This window comes from Lissotriton helveticus, chromosome 7 (genome assembly GCF_964261635.1).
Source record: "Lissotriton helveticus chromosome 7, aLisHel1.1, whole genome shotgun sequence".
NCBI classification, from domain to species: domain Eukaryota; kingdom Metazoa; phylum Chordata; class Amphibia; order Caudata; family Salamandridae; genus Lissotriton; species Lissotriton helveticus.
Window position 1 is genome coordinate 409899009 of NC_136068.1, and position 20526 is coordinate 409919534.

The 20526-nt window shown below is 47.9% G+C and overlaps 1 protein-coding gene across 1 annotated transcript in view; it reads left to right on the forward strand.

Moving 5' to 3' along the window:
• LOC144768533 (uncharacterized) overlaps nt 1-20526 on the forward strand; it is a 163182-nt gene that overhangs the window by 109410 nt on the left and 33246 nt on the right. Inside the window, exon 2 of the mRNA XM_078652286.1 lies at nt 8590-8919. Within this exon, the coding sequence (XP_078508412.1) occupies nt 8590-8919 (330 nt within the window). The remainder of the gene's footprint in view (nt 1-8589; nt 8920-20526) is intronic.

Below are 20526 nucleotides of genomic sequence, written 5' to 3' on the forward strand. Positions count from 1 at the left end.
ACATCCGCCATTTCAAAGGATATCATTATAGTGTTCCATTCTAGTGATATAGGAACCCTTCTCAAGCCTTTCCGCTCTTCAGTCTGTAATGCCATACCTTCGGCCTTGCCCCACCTCACTACTTCCGCTTTCCACACATCCGGGTCAGGTGGCCTGGTCGACTTCCACCTCATGGTAATAGTACGCTTAGCCATTAGCAGTGCGAGGTCAATAAACCTCTAGGTCACGCTTTTCTTACGTTCAGTGGGTCCCAGGCCCAACAAGCTAGAGGATATGGTGTCGTACTGTCTGTTGGGGGACACTCTGTGTATTGCGGCGTGTATTGTAGCCCAAAAATATCCCAATTTCGGGCATTCCCATAGCATGTGTATCAACCTTGCATCCTCCATTCCACACCGAGGGCAGGAGTCTGGCGTGGCGGGGAACATTACATGTATTCGGTGAGGGGTGAGGTATGCGCGGTGTAGGATCATAAGTTGAATGAATTTAAACTTTGGGTTCCTCGAAACTTTCTTTGGGAATTTAAGAACACGCTCCCACTCTTTATCTCGAAACGCTCGGCCTGCATCTCTCTCCCACACTTCACGCAGCGGCTGCAACGATATCGCCCTCCCGGAACGGATACCGCTCGTGATCCATTTTGTTAAGTTGCACCCTGCACCCATCAGGTATAGCATCGTGTGTAGCGGGTTTATATGTGGTTCGTTACCTTCCAGTGCCCAAGTCCGTGTGATGTAGTCTCGCACCCCTCCGTGTAGCAAGAACATCCCCCTAGGTGCGTGGTGTGCCGTGCAGAAGTCCTCAAAGGGCATCATGCGGTCATCGTTGAATAAATCGCCCACCTGTGTCACCCCGGCTTCCGTCCACGTGGTGAGCGCCCTTCTAGATAACCTTCCCGTCCCCAGTGGAATCCCCAGCAATGGTATTGTGGGAGCGTAGGAAGAGGTGGGGGACGTGTATCTCGCAGCTCTCCTCCAGCAGTCAATGGCCATCTTGAGCAAGGGAGGAGATTGCCCGGGGACCGCCGCGTTAGGCAGCAGTAGAGTGTGTATGGCACCCCTTCCCCTGTCTTCTTCGGACATGCCTATTTCATGCAGGTTGCGTCCCGCTAGCCAACAAGCCAGCCATTGTAATTGGCACGCATAGTAATATGCCAATAAGTCCGGTACTCCCATCCCCCCAGCCGCCGTGGGCAGTTGTAGTTTTGCCAGACTTATGCGGCGTCTACCCCGTCCCCAGACCAGCTCCGCCAGTATGGTATTCAAGGTTCGAAATACAGCAGCTGGAACCCTAAAGGGCAAGTTCGTAAAATAGTAAAGGAGTCTCGGGAGCACTACCATCTTAGAGATAGCTACCCTGCCCGCCACCGACAGTGGCAGTGCGGTCCAGAATTGTACCTGGGACCTCAGTGCTGCTACCGCCCGCCCCAGGTTACCATCAACCATATCTGCCTCTCTCCTGTAAATCTGTATCCCCAGGTAGCGGAAGGTTGTCTCCGCCATTTCGAAGCTATAAGGTGGGAAAGGCAAGGGGGCACGTGTCTCGAGGGCAGTGAAACAGTACCCATACGACTTAGACTCGCTTATCGTAAGGCCTGAGAGCGCACTAAAGTCCTTAAAAAGCTCGGGAATGGGGTCCAGTCGCCCATGTAAATCCCTCAAATAAAGGATGATGTCATCAGCGTACGCCGACACCACATGAGTTACCCCTCCCCTCTTGATGCATCTGTGCTGCGCCCGAGGCCGGAACTTACTTAGAAGCGGTTCTAGTGCTAGTATAAACAATAGCGGGGACAGCGGGCATCCTTGCCTCGTGCCCCTTGCTATGTCCAACTGAGGCGATATACATCTATTCGTGCGAACTCTAGCAGTAGGGCGGGTGTACAGTAATCGGATCCAAGCTGTAAAGTCAGTCGGGATCCTGAACCGTTCCAGCGCTGCGAACATATAATCCCATCGGAGGGAATCAAATGCCTGCCGCAGATCCAACGAGATACAGCCCTCTGTTGCTATGGGTAAACGCTTGTGAAGCATGAGTTGGCTAAGCCTCCTCAAATTCATCGCCGTGCTTCTGCCTGGCACGAAACCACATTGATCCGGGTGGATTAGGTCCGGGATATATTGTGCCAGTCTCGTCGCTAACACCTTGCTCAGTACCTTGTGGTCAGTGTTCAGCAAAGACAGCAGTCTGTAGTTAGCTAACCGTAGGCTGTCTCTACCCGGCTTGGGTAATGAGACAATTAGAGCCTGCAGTGTGGACTGCGGTAACCCCTCTGCTTTCCTCGCTTCGTTGAACACCACGTGTAAACGCGGGGCCAACAAGTCTATGAATGCCCCATAAAACTCCGCCGGCAGCCCATCGGTTCCTGGGGTCTTGTTCCTCGGGAGTGCTCGTATTGCCTGTCTTATCTCTGCAATCGATATGGGTCGCGCCAAGTCGTCACTCTGGGTCTTTTCTAGGCGCGGGAGCTCGAGCCCCGACACAAACTCGTCAAATGCCTTATCTGACATACGTCGATGTGGACCGTACAGTGACTCATAGTAGTCACGAAAGGCAGCGTTTATATCGAACTGTGTCGCCACTAACCTCCCAGTTTGATCCATAACCTCTAACACAGGAGTAGGGGCCGGGGCATCTCGCAGTAATCGGGCTAGCAGGGGGCCCGATCTGTCTGCGTAGGTATGTTGTCTACATGTGTATTCCCTGTAATCCAGGACACGAAGTTCCTCCAACAACTCAGCATGTTGAATGTGTGCCTCCTGCAAAGGTGTAAAAGGCAAATTCGTACCCGCAGCCTCCCTCTCCAACATGGCCAGCCGGCCCTCTACATCTCTAAGCTTCTCCATGACCAAACGTCTCATACCCGATCGCGCGTTCATTGCTTCCCCCCTTATGTACACCTTAAATGCATCCCATTCAATCTGGCGCGTGCTAGCCGTGCCATCATTAATGTGGAAATGGTGTGTGATGTAATCCGCCATGGTGGCCTTAAAAACAGTGTCTTCCAGCAGTTCCGGGGACATGCGCCATGTCGGTATCGGAGTGGGCATCTTGCCCCATCGCAGCGTGACCTCAACCGGATTGTGGTCCGAGAAGGTTTTACCCATGTGTTCCGAGGCTATCACCTCCCCCAGTAACGTTGTGTTGCAAAATATGTGATCTATTCTTGTGTGTAAACCATGGGGAGGGGAGAAGAAGGTATACTCTCTGTCCGACAAATGCATGCATCTCCAAATATCCGCTAGCCCCCAGCCCGCTGCCCATTGAGAAAGTGCTTCTGCCTGCCTCCTGCTTTCAGTAGCCTGCAGTGGTGGGTGCGACCTGTCCAATGATAAGTCTAGGACTGCATTAAAGTCCCCTCAAATAATCCACACATTGTCCGACCAATCAGCTATCGCTCTTTTAAGCATGGTTAAAAAAAACCTGACCCACATTCGGTGCATACACACAGCCAAGCACAACAGGGGAGCCATCTAACAATCCCTTGATAAGCACATACCTGCCCTCTGGGTCTAGCCTTTCTTCCATCATCTTAAAGGGGACTGAGTTCCTGATCCATATTGCTGCCCCCCGGGAGAACACAGAGTAAGTAGTAGCAAACAGTTGCCCCTTCCATTTCTTGAGCAGTTTCGCACCTTCATCCCTATTCAAATGTGTTTCCTGTAAGTAGGCCACTGCAACACGTCTCCTATTCAGTTGCGCCAGCACCCTATGCCTTTTATGGACCGAGCTCATTCCTCTCACATTCCAGGTGCACATTTTGTATTCGCTAAGTGACCCCATGGCTGTTTGTGACAAGTAGATCCAGTATATCCCACCATGTTACAAGAGTACCTGCATATGCTGCCGTGAGTGCCCCAGTTACAAACATCCCCAAAACATCAAGGTCCCCACTCAAGAAACTATGAGGTCCAAACACTAGCACCCAACTGGGGTGACAATCTAACAGTACCATTGCTGCGCCCTAGGGGTGTGGTCCCGCTCTCCCTTGCCCGGGCCCCGCCGGAGTCCCCGCAGCGAGCCCTGGCCAGTGTTCATACCCCCGGTCCCAGCCAACCCACCCAGAGTCCTACATGCAATCTGTACATTACCAGTCGGAGTCTTCTGAAGTCCCATTAAAGTTCACTCGCCTCCTGTGCGGTTATTTTCGGAAAAAGTTGCAGGCTATCCGCAGAGCCAGACACCTCCGTCCGGGCATCAGAGGCGCTACCTATGACCGCTGCGCCGCCTGCGTTGTGTGCACCCAGAGCGGCCTCAGTCAGCCGAGCCCTCTCCTGTGACATCCGCAGTCCAGTCAGGGTGTCCGGTCCGCTTGTTACCTCCACATCCTCGTGTGTGGCACCCTCTGCAGGCCGTTTCTCCTCCCTTCGCAGCGGCCCGTTCCTCCATTGTTCCTCCCCCAGGGGGTCTTGCGAATTGGGCGGCGTCAGCGTTACTTCCATCCATTCCGCCGCCTCCTCGGCCATGTCGAAGAAAAGTGATTTGTTGTTGTGGATTTTTTTCAGGTGGGCAGGGAACAGCAGAGCGTATTTCAGGTTTCTAACCCGTAAGCGTTTCTTCACACTCAGGAACGTAGCCCTGGCCCTTTGCACCGTCGGGGTGAAGTCTGGGTAGATCGATACAATCTTGTCCTCAAAGCGTATGGATGCCTTTTCTCGTGCCACTCGCAAGACTATGTCCCTGTCTTTGTAGTTGAGCAGGCGAGCTATTAAAGGGCGAGGCGCAGCTCCTGCCCTTGGTGGTCTACCTGGTATCCTATGCGCCCTCTCCACATTGTAGAGAGGCGTAAGTTCTTGTGGCCCCGCAAGTTTCTGCAGCCAATCCTCTACAAACTGCGTCGGGTTCCTCCCCTCGCTGCGCTCCGGAATTCCTAGGATTCGCACGTTGTTTCGGCGCGCCCTCCCTTCCGCATCGTCCATCTTCTCCCATATTACTTTCAGCTGCTTCTCCATGTTTTCCATTTTTGTGGATTGCTCTGTCTGCTGCGGTATCAAGTCGTCCAGGGCTAGTTTATGTTCCGTGACCCTCTCCGCCAGCTTGTTATGATCAGCGCGTAGCAGAGACATACCAGTTGCCATCTGGTCCATGCGCGTTTCCAGTGCTTCCCTGGAAGCACGTATCTCTGTCAGTATAAGGGCTAGTTTGGCCTCCTGCGAGGTCTGCCCAGTCGGAGGCACCATCTCAACATTGGAAGAGGCCAGTGGATCTTCTGAACCAGTAGACTGCTGCGTCAGGTCAGCGCCCCTTTCCGGCATCTTGTTCCTGTTCCTGCCCATGTTTCTCACGTCAGGATGGTGGTGTTTGCGTTCCCGAGAGGACTACGTTCCAGTGTGCAGTAGGTCGTGTCACAGGTGTCCCGCTTGCGCCGGTCTCGAGTTTTCTGGTGCCTAAGCTCCGCGAGTGGGCGAAGTGGTGTGGTATCGTCCAGCCGCACACTCAGCGTGTCTATGTAGAGATCGAGCCCGTTCCAGGTGACCCGACCTGGGTCTCAGCAGTGGTTGATTGCACTATGCCAGGTGAGTGTGTTATACTATGGCTAGTCCCCTGCCCGGGGGCCGCTCAGGGCAGGATCGGCTGGCCGCGCGCTCCCCCTCCGGTACCTCAAAGCTCGTGTCCGTGCAGGCCCTCCGCACTTCAATGGATTCCGCTCCTCTCAGGCAGGAAGGCCGGTGTCCCACCGTCCGACGCCCTGTGGAGCATGCGGTGGCGTGTCTTTCAGCCTGCAGGCCCTGCAGGGCTCTGCAGCCGTGTCGTGGGCCTCCCCTATCTCAGCAGTCCCTATGATCAGCAGTACTCCCAGGCGGTAGCAGCACGGCCTCCGGCACCTCCGGTATCACAGGGGGGGCCCTCCAGGTGCTATGGTGCCAAGCCGGCCCCTGGTCAGAAGACAGTATGGCCCCCTCGCCGTTCGACGCCTCTGCCGGGACTGGGCACCCCTCCGACGATGCAGTGTGTTCTCCGCCGCGTCGTTCCTGGCCCCTGTGTGCGGCCAGCCAGGTCGCGGCGCCGCTCGTCTCCAACGATTCAAAAAGGGGGTGGTGATGGACAGAGTATCTGAGTTAATCAGAACACTCCTACCCAGTCAACAGATCAGGGCTTTATCCATCACCGTTTTTTAGCTCACTGCACCATCCCAGTTCAGAACCTGGCTATATGCAAATTATTCTGTCCCTGGCCCAGTGCATCATGGGAATAGGGCAGACCAAACTACCAAGCCAATTCTTTACTGGAAAGGAAACAAGCTTCCGGGGACCGGTTTCTGGCATTACAGCCGTCTTCGGCCCGGCTTGCTTGAATCCTGATGGTGCAGTGAGCAAGGGACTCACATCTGAGCATGATGCACTGGTCCAGGGACAGACTAATTTGCATATAGCCAGGTTCTGAACTGGGATGGTGCAGTGAGCTAAAAAACGGTGATGGATCAAGCCCTGATCTTTTGACTGGGTTTGAGTGTTCTGTTTGATTCAGATGCTCTGTCCATCACCACCCCCTTTTCTGGCTCGTCTCCAACAGCCCCCCTTTGCCGCTATCGTAGTTCTCCCACGGCGCAGGGTAGTCTCCTGCGCCGCTGCGTCAATGGCGTTGAAGCGCGCCGCCGCAACGGCCCTCCGTCTTCACCTCCTGAGCCGATTCGTCGGGGTTTGAGTATGGCGTGGGTCCCAGGAGTTAAGGCCTCCGCTGCGCCTCGCCTCCCTTTTGCTCGTTATCGCCGGCTAGGCTCCACTTACTCCGCCTTGCTTCAGGCGAGGCCGCGGCCTCCCCGTCTCCAGCAGGCCCTGTGTCTCTCCGGCCAGTTGCGTTAGGGGTACACGCCAGGTGTTCCAGCAGGGTCCGGGGGGGATCGGCGCTGGCACTACTCCACCTCCGCAAGTGATCTCCCGTCAGCTCCTCCTCCCGTTAGCTCGGTGCCCCCGGCTGGGCATTCTTCCTGCGAGGCCACACTTCCCTCGAGGCCGCGGCTCCCGATCTGGTAGCAGGCCACACTCGCCTCGGATGCTTCGGTGCCCTGTAAGTCATTTTGTCGGGCACTAGACTCCGACCGGTTCGCCCCGCAGAATCTCCGCCTCGTGTAGACCCGGGCGGGTCACCAGGGCCGTCGGGGTTGTAGGATATTAAGCTAGTTTTACCGGGCAGAGGACGGAGCTAATTCAACAAGCGTCCACCATGCTCGGCTCTCCCAGTGACAGCTCCCAAGTACCAACAATTACCACTGAAATAACCCCATGGGTTCTGGAGCAGTGTGCTGCCCATTGTAAAATGCTTCAGTGCCTTGTCAGGGGTAGTAAGTACTATATAAGTGCAATTCAGTGAAGGCTCCTCCGCTATGGCGTAGGAGCGTCACAGTGCGAGCACTTGAAACATACAATTATAATATTATTGTCATTTAATGTTTATGCTGCTTTGCAGGTGGGTGGGTTGCTCTGCTCTCAGAGCAGGGGAGGAGTGGTTTGCCACTCCTAAGTGTGCAATGACTGTTTGGTTGGCCCTCTCCGGCTACTCAAACCAGTCATGTACACTTTCCCCATTCTCGATGTAGGCGGCATTACAGCCTGAGTGGAGAACATTCCCAAGCCCCTATTCCCTGGTTGAGCGTCAACCCGGGATGCTCAAAACCAATCACAATGCTGGTCAGGGGAGCATGGGTGCCTACCAATCACAACGCTGCATTGCAGCGTTGTGATTGGTCAGTGGGGCCTGGCTGTGCTTCCTGTTCGTGGAGGAGAGCAGGAGCAGGGACGAGGGCCCCAGCGGCAAAGTAAGTCATTTTTTTATTTTAAACTAGCGTACCCGTCACGCGTTGCTGCGATCTCCGAAGAAAGGAAATTTAAGGAAACTCGTTATGATAACATTCAATTTACACTGTGTCATTTGTATTGAAACGTATTCATTTTAATATGGAAAACATTTCAAAGTGTCTTTTTAATTCTATTTATTTATTCGAGTGCTTGTGGATACACAATTTTTTGTTTTTCCATCTGGTGCGTACATCAGTATTCGAAAGATTATGAGGGCCCTGGGGGGCCGATATTTAAAAAAATGTTATGCCAGAAACCTTCGTGGGAGTGTACTCAACAACTTCCCAAAGTTTCATGGCGATCGGATGAATGGTGTTTTAATTCTATTTATTTATTCGAGTGCTTGAGGATAGGCGATTTGTTCTTTTTCCGTCTGGTGCGTACATTAGTATTCGAAAGATTATGAGGGCCCTGGGGGGCCGATATTTAAAAATTGTTTATGCCAGAAACCTTCGCGGCAGTGTGCTCAACAACTTCCCAAAGATTCATGGCGATCGGATGAGTGGTGTAGTAATGCTTAAAGGACAAACAGACAGACAGACATACATTCGTTTTTATATATATAGATTTTGCGCACCCCTGTTTAACTCCCTTTTTTCCCCCTGTGACCGCCCGTCCTGCCACCCGCGCGCAATGCCGGCCGCTATTGGTGCAATTAAAATACAATACAGTACAATACATGCTACCTTGAATTTCTCCTGTTTGAATTGCAAGTGTTATGTGGGAATTTTTTTTTGTAGTTCTTCTTTTGATGCTCTGGATGTTAAATTAACACCTCGTGTTTTTCTTTCAGGTGCAAAAATTGAGGTGACCACTAGACCCTCTGTGAATGTGAACGCTGGAGAGGAGGTGCTGTTGAACTGTATCTTGAAAGTGGACAAACAACCCATTGACCTAAAGCAGTTGATGGTGCAGTGGTTCCATCGTGGGAAGCAGATTGCAGAGTTCGACAACACTGTCATCATTGACAGGCAAGGGGTTAGCCTTTTTGCCAATGAGCTGAAAAATGGCAATGCCTCCCTTCTAATTTCCAAGGCCAAAGTTGAGGATTCTGGCAATTACCGCTGTTATGTGTACTACCAGTCTGAATTCAGGATGAAACAGATCGTCCTGGCTGTACAAGGTAAAGAGATGGACTGATTGTTCAGCTTTCCCAGCTCACAAACCCTTCACTAGGTCGCTCCTCCAGCACAGTCCCATTGGGCACCATAGAACTTTCTATAGAAAGTTAGTGTTTCCCATGATGTGGAACATGGTCAAACAAGTGATAGTGTAGGATCTGGTTACTCCACTACTTAGAGGCACCTTAAAGGCTTTAATAAATGCACAAAGTAGTGAAAGCCCCCCACCCCAGCAGTGTGTGGTATGAAATCCTACATTCGAGTTCTCTAGGTCTCCGGGTATTAGACTCCACTAATGGAATGTCAGCCATTTTGTGATGCTTCATAACAGCAGACCCTGGTCCAACATATCGGCAAGCTCCATGCCTTGTATGTCATCATCCATCCTCCGTGTCAGTAACCAATCTTCGTTTGAGCAAAGTCCATATAATAAAAGTCAGCATTCTATTCCCTGTGTATGTGATCCCCTACTTGCTTGTCAACCGGTTGCTCCTCTTGCATGTCAGTGGCAAAATCTCTGCATTTCAACATGTTTTCCTGCACAGTGGTTGGAGTGGGCGGGGACTAATGGGATTGGCATTCCCATACATGTTATCACTGAAAATCTTATCCTAACCTAGTCAAAAAAAGAATTAGCATCAAGTTCCTACAGGTCCTGCCAGTGCAGAGAATGATACCTTTTCATACACACTGCTTTTGCTGCTGGCGTCGAGGGAGAGAGGGGTGGGGGGGAAGTCATGAGCTCATTCTTATTATCAGTCCAATACCTCTAAGGTTTGTTACTGTGCTAGGTAATATGCTTGTTAGTAAGCGTCCTTGTTCCAGGTGAGTTTAAATGTGTGTCCATCAGCATGTTTTATCTCCCTCGCTTCTCTGAATGGCCTTTGATCTCTTCCCAGAAAGTTGTCTCTCCATTTGAGGAACTAGTCGAAGCCTTTTTCACAAGCAAAATCAACATTAACTGCCAGAATGCCATAGGTCATGTGTGAAATCTTAATCCAGCTTTGTTTATTTTTTGTTGTTGCTAAAGGCAGTTTGCATTCTGCAGCCTGTAGTTTCTGTATTTTTATATTATAGCTATTGGTCGGTAAATAATCAGGCTCATGTCTTTCTTTATTCACGCTGACCTCACTCCCACTGTCATCACCCTTGCAGACCCCAAAACGTTGTGTCTGTTGCAGTTCCAATTCTTTTCTTTCTGCACTTAGACCCCTGCGCCAGCATTTTATCAGCTCCTTCTATGCATGCCAGCAGGATCTGCTGCTTGGGCTAGTGGAGGCTTGTAGAATTGCATAGAGGTTGTCCAAGCCCCGAAGGAGAAATGATACCCGACAGAGCGGTGATGTCTGTAGTGAGTAGGGGGGAACTTATCATGCAGATGAACATTTGTGGTATGAGTAAACAAGTGCACCATCCACCTGATGATATTGCAAGATGGGGTCTTGGCACACCTGTGTCAATCCATTTATTCTCCCACTCACTTGTCATCAGCCCATCTACGCTGATCAACAACAAGTTAATTAACTTTCTGCCACAACATTGCCTTCATAAACTGTAGAATTCTGTCTGGCACATTCATAACACTGACTAAGGACTGTAAAAAAAGACATAGTAGAATTCTTTAGAGAAGGTTTCTTAAGGTACAGAGACAAACATGATTTACAATCCTCCATCCTGTGCCCCAGATTGCAGTGAGCAGATTCCAGGAAGTGGTAAGGAGGCAGGCTAGTGCTGTCTTTTTCCTAAAAAAAGTTTAAAAAACGATTTTCCCTACCTGTGATTGCATCATCTTATGTTTTACTTTTTAACTTTCTTCAACTGTCTTTGCCTGTGGTTGTTACAGTTTAAAATTGTAGATTTAACCTACCAGTGATTGCATAATGTATCCCATGTTTTTGTGTTTAAACTTGTGTTTTTTCCTGCCTGTGACTGTTTCCATTTAACCTGTTGAATTGTGGGATTTGCAGTCCAAACTCTGTAGTTTTTCCCTCTCATTCCCTCTCATTCCCAGTGACTATAAGTTTTTCCCTCCAAATGTCTCCTTTGCTCTGAGCTAAAACCTGTATGTTAAGCAGTGCACCCCCAGCAACCATTTTGTGTTAACAAGTCAGTGAAACCAGCCCCCCCCCCCGAGACAGCAGTAATCTGCTGTAAGCTGTTTAAACTGTGTTTAATAGGGACTGTGCACTTCGTTTTCTGGCCAGGAGAGGGAGCAAAGTTTTATGCAAATAGTGTTGTTAGAGGACAAGTTTGTTGGGGCCTTACCTGCAGAAGTCCAAAGTGTGGATTGAGCCAGTCTGTCTCCTAGGAGATCTGTGAGTAGAGCAGCTCCCCAGTCTCAGCCCCACCCCCAGGCCAGCAGACCTAGGACTGCTATTGGTTTTTCCCCAGCTCCAAGCAAATCTGAGCCCTTCTCTCACACCTGCCCAGGCCCCTTAAGGTTTTGCTGGGGGCACCCCAAATCATTCTCCTCCATCTGGTGAGTTGCAGCCTACATGTGCCCCAGATTACAGTTAGCAGAGTCCAGGAAGTGGTAAGGAGGCAGACTAGTGCTGTCTCTTTCCTAAAAAAGTTTTTAAAATGAGTTTCCCTACCTGTGATTACATCATCTTATTTTTTTCTTTTTAAATTACTTTAACGGTCTTTGCCTGTGGTTGTTACAGTTTAAAATTGTAGTTTTAACCTGCCAGTGATTGCATAATTTAGTCCATGTTTTCGAGTTTAAACTTGTGGTTTTTCCTGCCTGTGACTGCTTCCATTTAACCTGTTGAATTGTGGGATTTGCAGTCCAAACTCTGCAGTTTTCCCTCTCATTCGCTGTGACTATCAGTTTTTCCCATCAAATGTCTTCTTTGCTCTGTGCTAAGCCCTGTATGTTAAGCAGTGCACCTCCAGCGACCATTTTGTGTTCATAAGTCAGTGAAACCAGCCCCCCTTCCAACCCTGAGACAGCAGTAATCTGCCTTAAGCTGTTTAAACTGTGTTTAATAGGGACTGTGCACTTTGTTTTTTGGCCAAGAGAGGGACTAATGTTTTATACAAATAGTGTTGTTAGGGGACAAGTTTGTTGGGGCCTTACCAAAATGTGGATTGAGCCTGTATGTCTCCTAGGAGATCTGTGAATAGAGCAGCTCTCCAGTCTCAGCCCCACCCCCAGGCCGGCAGATCTAGGACTGCTATTGGTTTTTCTCCACCTCCAAGCAAATCTGAGCCCTCCTCTCACACATGCCCAGGCCCCTTAAGGCTTTGCTGGGTGCACCCCAAATCATTCGCCTCCATCTTCTGAGTTGCAGCCTACCCGTGCCCCAGATTGCAGTGAGCAGAGTCCAGGAAGTGGTAAGGAGGCAGACTAGTGCTGTGTCTTTCCTAAAAAAGGTTTAAAAAACGATTTTCTCTACCTGTGATTGCATCATCTTATTTTTTTTTTTTACATTTCTTTAACTGTCTTTGCCTGTGGTTGTTACAGTTTAAAATTGTAGTTTAACCTGCAAGTGATTGCATAATGTATCCCATGTTTTTGTGTTTAAACTTGAGTTTTTTCCTGCCTGTGACTGCTTCCATTTAACCTGTTGAATTGTCGGATTTGCAATCCAAACTCTGTAGTTTTTCCCTCTCATTCCCCGTGACTATCAGTTGTTCCTTCCAAATGTCTCCTTTGCTCTGTGCTAAGACCTGTATGTTAAGCAGTGCAATCCCAGCGACCATTTTGTGTTAACAAGTCAGTGAAACCACACCCCCTTCCCCTCTGAGACAGCAGTAATCTGCTGTAAGCTGTTTAAACTGTGTTTAATTGGGACTGTGCACTTCGTTTTCTGGCCAGGAGAGGGAGTAAAGTTTTATACAAATAGTGTTGTTAGGAGGACAAGTTTGTTGGGGCCTTACCTGCAGAAGTCCAAAGTGTGGTTTGAGCCGGTCTGTCTCCTAGGAGATTTCTGAATAGAAGAGCAGCTTCCAACTCCCTGGCCAACAAACCTTGTCTGAGGTAGCTGGGACTTTATATAGTCCAATATTGTTTAGTACATGTGTACACTGATTGGTGGTTGTATCTGATGTTTCGATTGGATTAAGATTAGTGCCCTCATTGGTTGTGTATTTGAGGGTTCTGATTGGTTTCTGGGTCTGTGAGTCAATCAATGCAGGGTTGGGACTAGGGCTAGGGATAGGATTTCTATTGGAAGTACGGACTAGGCTGCCTCTGTTATTGGTTGTTGGGACTAGGGTGGGACTAGGACTAGGGTTAGGCCTTTAATTAGAAGTAGCGATTAGGGTTTATGGTGTGATTGGTTGCTGGACTAGGTGTGGGACTAAGAGAAGGGTTAGGCTTTCTATTGGAAGTAGGGACTTGGGCTTCCCGTGCCAGTGGTTGCTTGGACTAGGGTTGAGACTACTGGTAGGGCTAGAGCCTCTATTTGAAGTAGAGATCAGGGTTTTTGAAAGTGATTGGATGCTTGGACACGGGCTAAAATTGGCTGTAAGGTCCTCATCTCCTATTGGTTCTAGATTTTAGGGCTAGTGCTTCAATTGGATAGTGTTAGGGCTAGAGTTCCCATTGGCTAAAGGGATCACCTGACTACTAGGGCTATAAACGGCTATGGCTTAGGGCGTCTCAGCCTGGGCATCAAAGCTAAGGGTGGAGAGGACAAGGGTGAGTGCCTGTTCGAGACTGGTCGGGACCAGGGCCAGGCATGCTGCCAATTTTCCCATTCTTTAACACCCACCCAATGTATTTGTCTCTCTGTATATAAGCCTTTATGTTCACTATAGATATGTGCCTATCTTTGTGTATTGCTTTGTATAAACATGTACAATAATTATGTTGTTATAAAAGCAAAAACAAAAACGAAAGAAAAAAAAAAAATCATCTTTGGTCTACATGTACTTGCTTCCATTGTGCATCTATGTAACTCCATGTACTTGGATCTATTTGTCTGTTACTTTTTTCCTGAAAAAGCATATCCAATGCACTACCCTATTTCTCATCCGCTAACTATGTCAATATCTTCAATTTACATATACCTACCTCCTTTATACATCTCTATACTTCAATATACTTATGGATCTATATATTTATCACTTTCTTCTAATTTAGCATTCCCAATGCACTACCCTGTTTCTCAGCCTATACTTCTCTCAATATATCTTCCAGCCCAACTTTCTGACTCATCTCAAACTTCTTTCTACTTCTCTTTCCCATTCACTACCAAATCTCTCACCCTATACATCTAGCACCCACTCTCTCATTCATCCCAAACCCCATACCACTGCTATGTCCCCCAAAATAACCCTTTCTTGACTCTCTCCTACTCTACCCCTCCTTCCATCATCTGACACCTCTTTGACTATACCGATCCCCCAAAACAAACCTTTCTAAACTCTTCCCTTTGACTCTTCCCCTCCAAAAACCCTTTTTACTTATCCAAAAGCCTCCTCCTACTGCTATGACCTAATAAAAAGAAATCCTTCACTCTTCTATCTCTCCACTATTCTTTTCAATCAAATAAATAACACAATAGCATGGTCTCTTCTCTATTTCCATATTCCACTATACTAATTCACCACTAATCCTTTATGGGTTCCAGAGTAGCGTGCTACTCGCCTACAAAGCGTTTCAACACCTCATCAGGGTTACAAGCGCTATATAAATGCAAACCTTTTTTGCTTTTTTATCCCTCCCCAACCCTTCTCAATCCAAATAATTGACTAACAAATCCACCACTCAAATTACTTCATATTTCACTATACTAATTTTCAACACTAATCCATTATGCGTTCAGGAGTACTCAACAATTCTCAACCTGAGCAATTCTAGGTAAAAAGTCAATAAAGTCCAATCAAAGTACTGATTTTCCAGTTAAGTAGTTTTCAAAAATATTTTCTTCTTTATTTCTTCAACAGTTCATATGCAGTCACAACGCACAGTTCTTCCAATCATTTTCTTAGCGTACAATTCATTGCCAACACGTGTTTCGTCCAGCTAATAAGCCTAAGGACTTCGTCAGGGCTAGAAACAAGTGACATATACACTTGATTAGATGTTAATACAATAAGCCATAATAAGTTCATTTTTAATTGGATACTGTATATTAGATGTTCAGTATACTCTCCCGTGTAAACACAGGGAAAAACATTTCATAGATGTGTACGACTTCTAGGTGATATTCTTAACATTCAGTTGGTTATAAAAATGTAACAACAAGATAAAGTGCTATCACTGGATAAACAAAGAAAGACAAATAAAGTCCTACACCAAGGAATACACCGTGCCATTAAGAAGGCGCTAAAAGCAGAATTGTGTCAAATCTACTAAAAGTTGATATAGTGCTAGACTTACCAGTTAACAAAAGGTCTCAGTAGAGTAGTATCTAGTGGGTTTGTTCTTTTTATGAGGAAATTAACCTATTAGAAGAGTACACATAATTTAATACTTTAATTAAATATATACACTCTAAGGTGTTACCAACCAACAAATTACTATCGTTATTTATCTTCCTAATATGAATAGAGCCAAAATATATCTTTAGATTGGACGGCGGTACACCAATACTTAGGGTACATTGATTAAATATAATGGCCCTTCATATAACTCGAAGGTGCTCTTATATACAAATCTGAAAGGAAAATCAACTTCATACTTCTAAGTTGAACACAGCACATGTCGCCTTCATTAATTGTAAGGTGAAATAGCCTGACATTAATCTTTAATATCAGGTATACTTACTAGATCACGATATTTATTAGTTTACTCATATTTCTATATGTACGGTAACTATATAGCTATATAGCAAAGGTTTACCTGATTAGTGGCTTATTTCCTATTATGTCGTAACTTAAGATTTGTAGATATGTAATATCTGGACCTGTATTTGGAAGCCATATACATAAAAACATTATTAGAATAAGAAATACCACTAGCTAGTAGTTTCTAGTTAGCGGTGTGTATTTATAAGGGCAGTATTAAAATTACCTAGGACAGGAAACGTCCCAAAACACAACTTGGACACCTCACATTTTTCCAGTGAACAAATACCCTTTTTTTTGCAATGTGCCTAGCTGTGGATTTAGGACCTTAGCTCAGCTGTCATCTAGGGATGCCTAGCAAACCTGTATATTTTTGAAAACCCAGCAGAATCCAGGATGAGTGACTTGTGTGGATCTCATCAGTTTCTGTTACCGAAAATCCCTTGCAAACCTCAAAGTTTGTAAAAAAAAACAAATTTTCCTCACATTTCTGTGATGGGAAGTCCTGGAGTATGCGGGGAGCCTCAAACTTCCAGCCACCCAGCATTCCCCAAAGTCTCTCAATAAAAATGGTACTTCACTTGTGTGGGTAGGCCTAGTATCCCGCTACAGGAAATGGCCCTAAACTCAATGTGGACACATCACATTTCTCCAGTGAAAACTGACCCTTTCTTCGCAATGTGCCTAGTTTTGGATTTTGGACCTTCTGCTGGCACCTAAGGAAGCCTACCAAACCTATACATTGTTGAAAATTAGACATCCTGGGGAATTCAGGATGGGGTGACTTGTGTGGCTCTCACCAGGTTATGTTAGCCAGAATCTCTTGCAAACCTCAAACTTTGCAAAAAAACAAATACATTTTCCTCACATTTCTGTGATGGAAAAGTCTGGAATCTGTGTAGAGCCACTAACTTCCACCCACCCAGCATTCCCCCACGTCTTTCAATAAAAATGGTACCTCACTTGTGTAGGTAGGCCTAGTGCCCGCGGCAGGAAACGTTCCAAAACGCAACATGGACAAATCACATTTTTCCACTGAATTCTGACCCTTTTTTTGCAATGTGCTTTTCTATGGATTTAGGACCCAAGCTCAGCTGGTGCATTTTTTTAAACTAGACTCCCAGTGCGATCCAGGATGGGTGACCTGTGTGGCTCTCACCAGGTTCAGTTACCAAGAATCCCTTACAAACGTCAAACTTTGTCCAAAAAACAAATTATCCTCACATTTCTGTGATGGGAACTTCTGGAATCTGTGGGGAGCCACAAACTTCCAGTCACCCAGTATTATCCAAAGTCTCCTAATAAAAATGGTACCGCACTTGTGTGGGTAGGTCTAGTACCCACTACAGAAAACAGCCCTAAACGCAACGGGGACACATCACATTTTACCAGTGAAAACTGACCCTTTCTTCGGTCTGTGGCTAGTTGTGGATTTGGGCCAGACACCACGGAAAATCCAGGATGGGGTGGCTTGTGTGGCTCTGACCAGGTTTTGTTAACCAGAATCCTTTGCAAACCTCAAACTTTGTCAAATAACATATTCTCCTCACATTTCCGTAATGGAAAGTTCTGGAATCTGCGTGGATCCAGAAACTTCTACCCAGCATTCCCCAAAGCCTCTTGATAAAAATGGTACCTCACCTGTGTCGGTACGCCTAGTGCCCGTGACAGGAAACAGCCCCAAATGCAACTTGGGAACATCACATTTTTCCAGTGAAAACTGACCCTTTCTTTGCAATGCGCCTAGCTGTCGATTTTTAACCTTGGCTTAGCCGACACCTAGGGAAACCTAGCAAGTCTACAAATAATGATCCCCCACCTCCCATCCCATTGTCATCCCCTATCCCCATTTTACACTCCCCCTCCTCCAATCAAGCTGACAATCCTCAAACACTACTTACCACCCTCGCCCTCAACATTATAACTTGTTACGACACCCTTGTCTCCTTGTCCCCCAATTTCTCTCATTCCCCGAATATCACCCAGTCCCCTATTTTCTCCCAGTCCTTTAATACCTCTCAGACCCCCAATGTACTTGTCCCCCTTACATCCCCCTCAACATTTGACTCCCTCACCTCCCCTCTTGATTCCCCTAAATTGCATGATACTATTGCGCCCACCCAGGCCCCTTCCCTAACGCCTAATTTCCAATACTCTGCCACTCGTTCTCATCCTGATGATCTCCTCCTGAGTAATCCGCCCTCATCCCCCACCCTACCCAACACCTCAGCTACCCCTCCAGCTTCCCCTACCTTCCCCCTTTTACCACCCCATTCTAATATCTATCTCTCTCTCCTCTACCCTCCTCCCCCCTTCTGACTCCCACTCCTCCCCACCCTCTGATGCACTTCATCGTCTATCCCCACGCTCAACAGTCTCCCTCACCTCCCCAACAGCTCCACCTCATCCGCCACCGACACCCCCCATTCAGACTCCCTTGTCCCCCCTTACATCCCACAATACACCAGATACAACAACCCTTACTGGCTTTCCACCTCAATCACCTATCTACCCCCTTCAAGTGAATGACTGCCCTAAGTCTACCTCCTTTATACCCCCTTCCCCTAAAAAAGTTACACCCCCTCACCCTAATCCTCCCCTCCTCCCCCCGCCAGGATTTCCACCCCTTCCGCCCCTGGCTACTCCCCCGTGATAACCCGAAACCTACCAATATCTGTAACAAAACTGATGCACTTATCTCCGCAAGTCCTACCCAATCACTCCTCAAAGTTGAACTTATCCTTTCGTCCCTCATGTCAGAACTCTCCCTACTCAGAAGAGATATCTCACTCCTTCTTAAAGCCCATCCCTCAAATCCTGACCACACCTCAATTTTCTCACACTGCACCTCACTGCCGCATGTCGACACTCATCTCAATCCGCCCTCTAACAGACCACTTACTGTTTTGACCAACACCGACACTCCTCCACTCCCCTGTAACCATGCCACCCAATCGAATCGCATTGAACCCTCCTTAAGCATCCCACCCTGCAATACCAACACGACCTCCCACCTCAACGCGATACCTGCCCTATTACCTCCGGAATCATATCTTCTATGAACTCCTCTGTCTCTCCCTCTCCAGCCCCGAACACTTCCCCCCCTTGTACCAATCTACTATCCCTGTTTTCCTAAGAACGAACAGACCCCCCTACTTCTCCTAGACCCCCCCAACTACTTTGACCAATCCCCCCTGCCCCCACCCCACGACCCGTCCCCTCCCCCCTCCGCTGCATGTTGATAAACTGCAGATCTGCCTCATGCCACTCAACTGAGATTGCGGAAACCATCCTCAGAGAAAACAGACATCGCATTCCTCACTGAAACCTGGCTCTCCGCCCATTCTACTCCTATCCTCGACTTGCTCGTCCCGCCAGGCTACACTATTATCAGGAAAGATAGAATCGATCAATTAGGAGGAGGCCTTGGCCTTATCTTTAATGAGAAACTTGATATCACACCCGTCCAGACCCAAGACCCCTCGTCCTTTGAATACCTTTGCGCTGACCTCTCTTTTCCTGGCTTTCCCACCACTCGGCTACACACCATTTACCACCCACCTGGAAATTGCCTCCCCTTTACCGAAGAGATGACTGACCTTATTATGCAAGTATTGCTCTCCCACCCCAAGAATCTCTTCCTTGGTGATTACAACATCCACTGGAACAAAAATGATGACCCTGCGGTCACCCTCTTCAATGAAACCTTAGACATCACTGACCTGACCTAACTCAGCCTTGCCCCTACTCACATTAAGGGCGCCACCCTCCGTGCTATTCTGATGAACAAGGACATGGCCTCTCTCTCGAACATACTTCCGGTTGACTGGTCTGATCACCACCTCATCCTCTTCACCTTGAACACCCCCACTACTCGTCCCGCCCCTAGTAACTCTTTACCTATGAAACCCACTCGAAACCTTCACCTCATTCCTCATGATGAATTGGAATCCACAATTAAAACTCGCCTACTTCTCCCCCCCCTCTCTTAGCACCAATGACCTTACCGACCATTACAACAATTCTATTCTTGATGCCCTAGATCTAATTGCCCCAAATAAACTCAAAAAACAAAAAACATCCCTCCCATGTTCTGGTTCAATGCCGAACTCAACAACGAAAGACGAGCCCTCGGCAATCTGAACGGGCCTGGAGGAGTCATCCCTCTTCTGATAACCTGGCTCTCCTGAGAACCAATGGAGCCCATTACAAAAAACATATCTTTAACGAAAAGGCCTCCTTTCTCCGGTCACAACTTGACCAGGCCAAAAACCGCCCAGGGAACTGTTTAACATCATTAAAAAACAAAACTCCTCAGGCCCTCCTAAATTAGAAGCCTCTGTAGAAAGATGCGAAGAAATTGCCAGCTTCTTTTCAAATAAAGTCAACACCATTGAACTATCCTTCTCTTCCCCCTCTCTCTCTCCAACCTCCCCCCATCCAACACACCATCCTTAATAATCCTAATTCACCTTTTTCCTCCTCCTCCCTTCACTTGGACCCCTACCAAACCCCCCTACTCTCACCCACCCTGACTCATCCCAGACCGAACACCTACCTAAAAACAAGGCTTCATGGAGCGTATTTAGTCCAATCTATGAAACCTCTATCATCAACATCATCTCCAAACTCAAACCATCCTCACACTCTAATGATCCTCTCCCCGCCCATTTAGTTCAAGAACTCAAATACATCATTGCCCCATTATGGACCAAAATCATCAACTCCTCACTCTCCTCAGGCTGTGTCCCTGCATCCCTGCAGCTAGGTCAAATCTCCCCCATTATAAAAAAACCCCACCGCTGACCCCAATGACATGAACAATCTACACCATATCCCTAACCTTCCCTTCCTCTCTAAAGCCCTTGAAA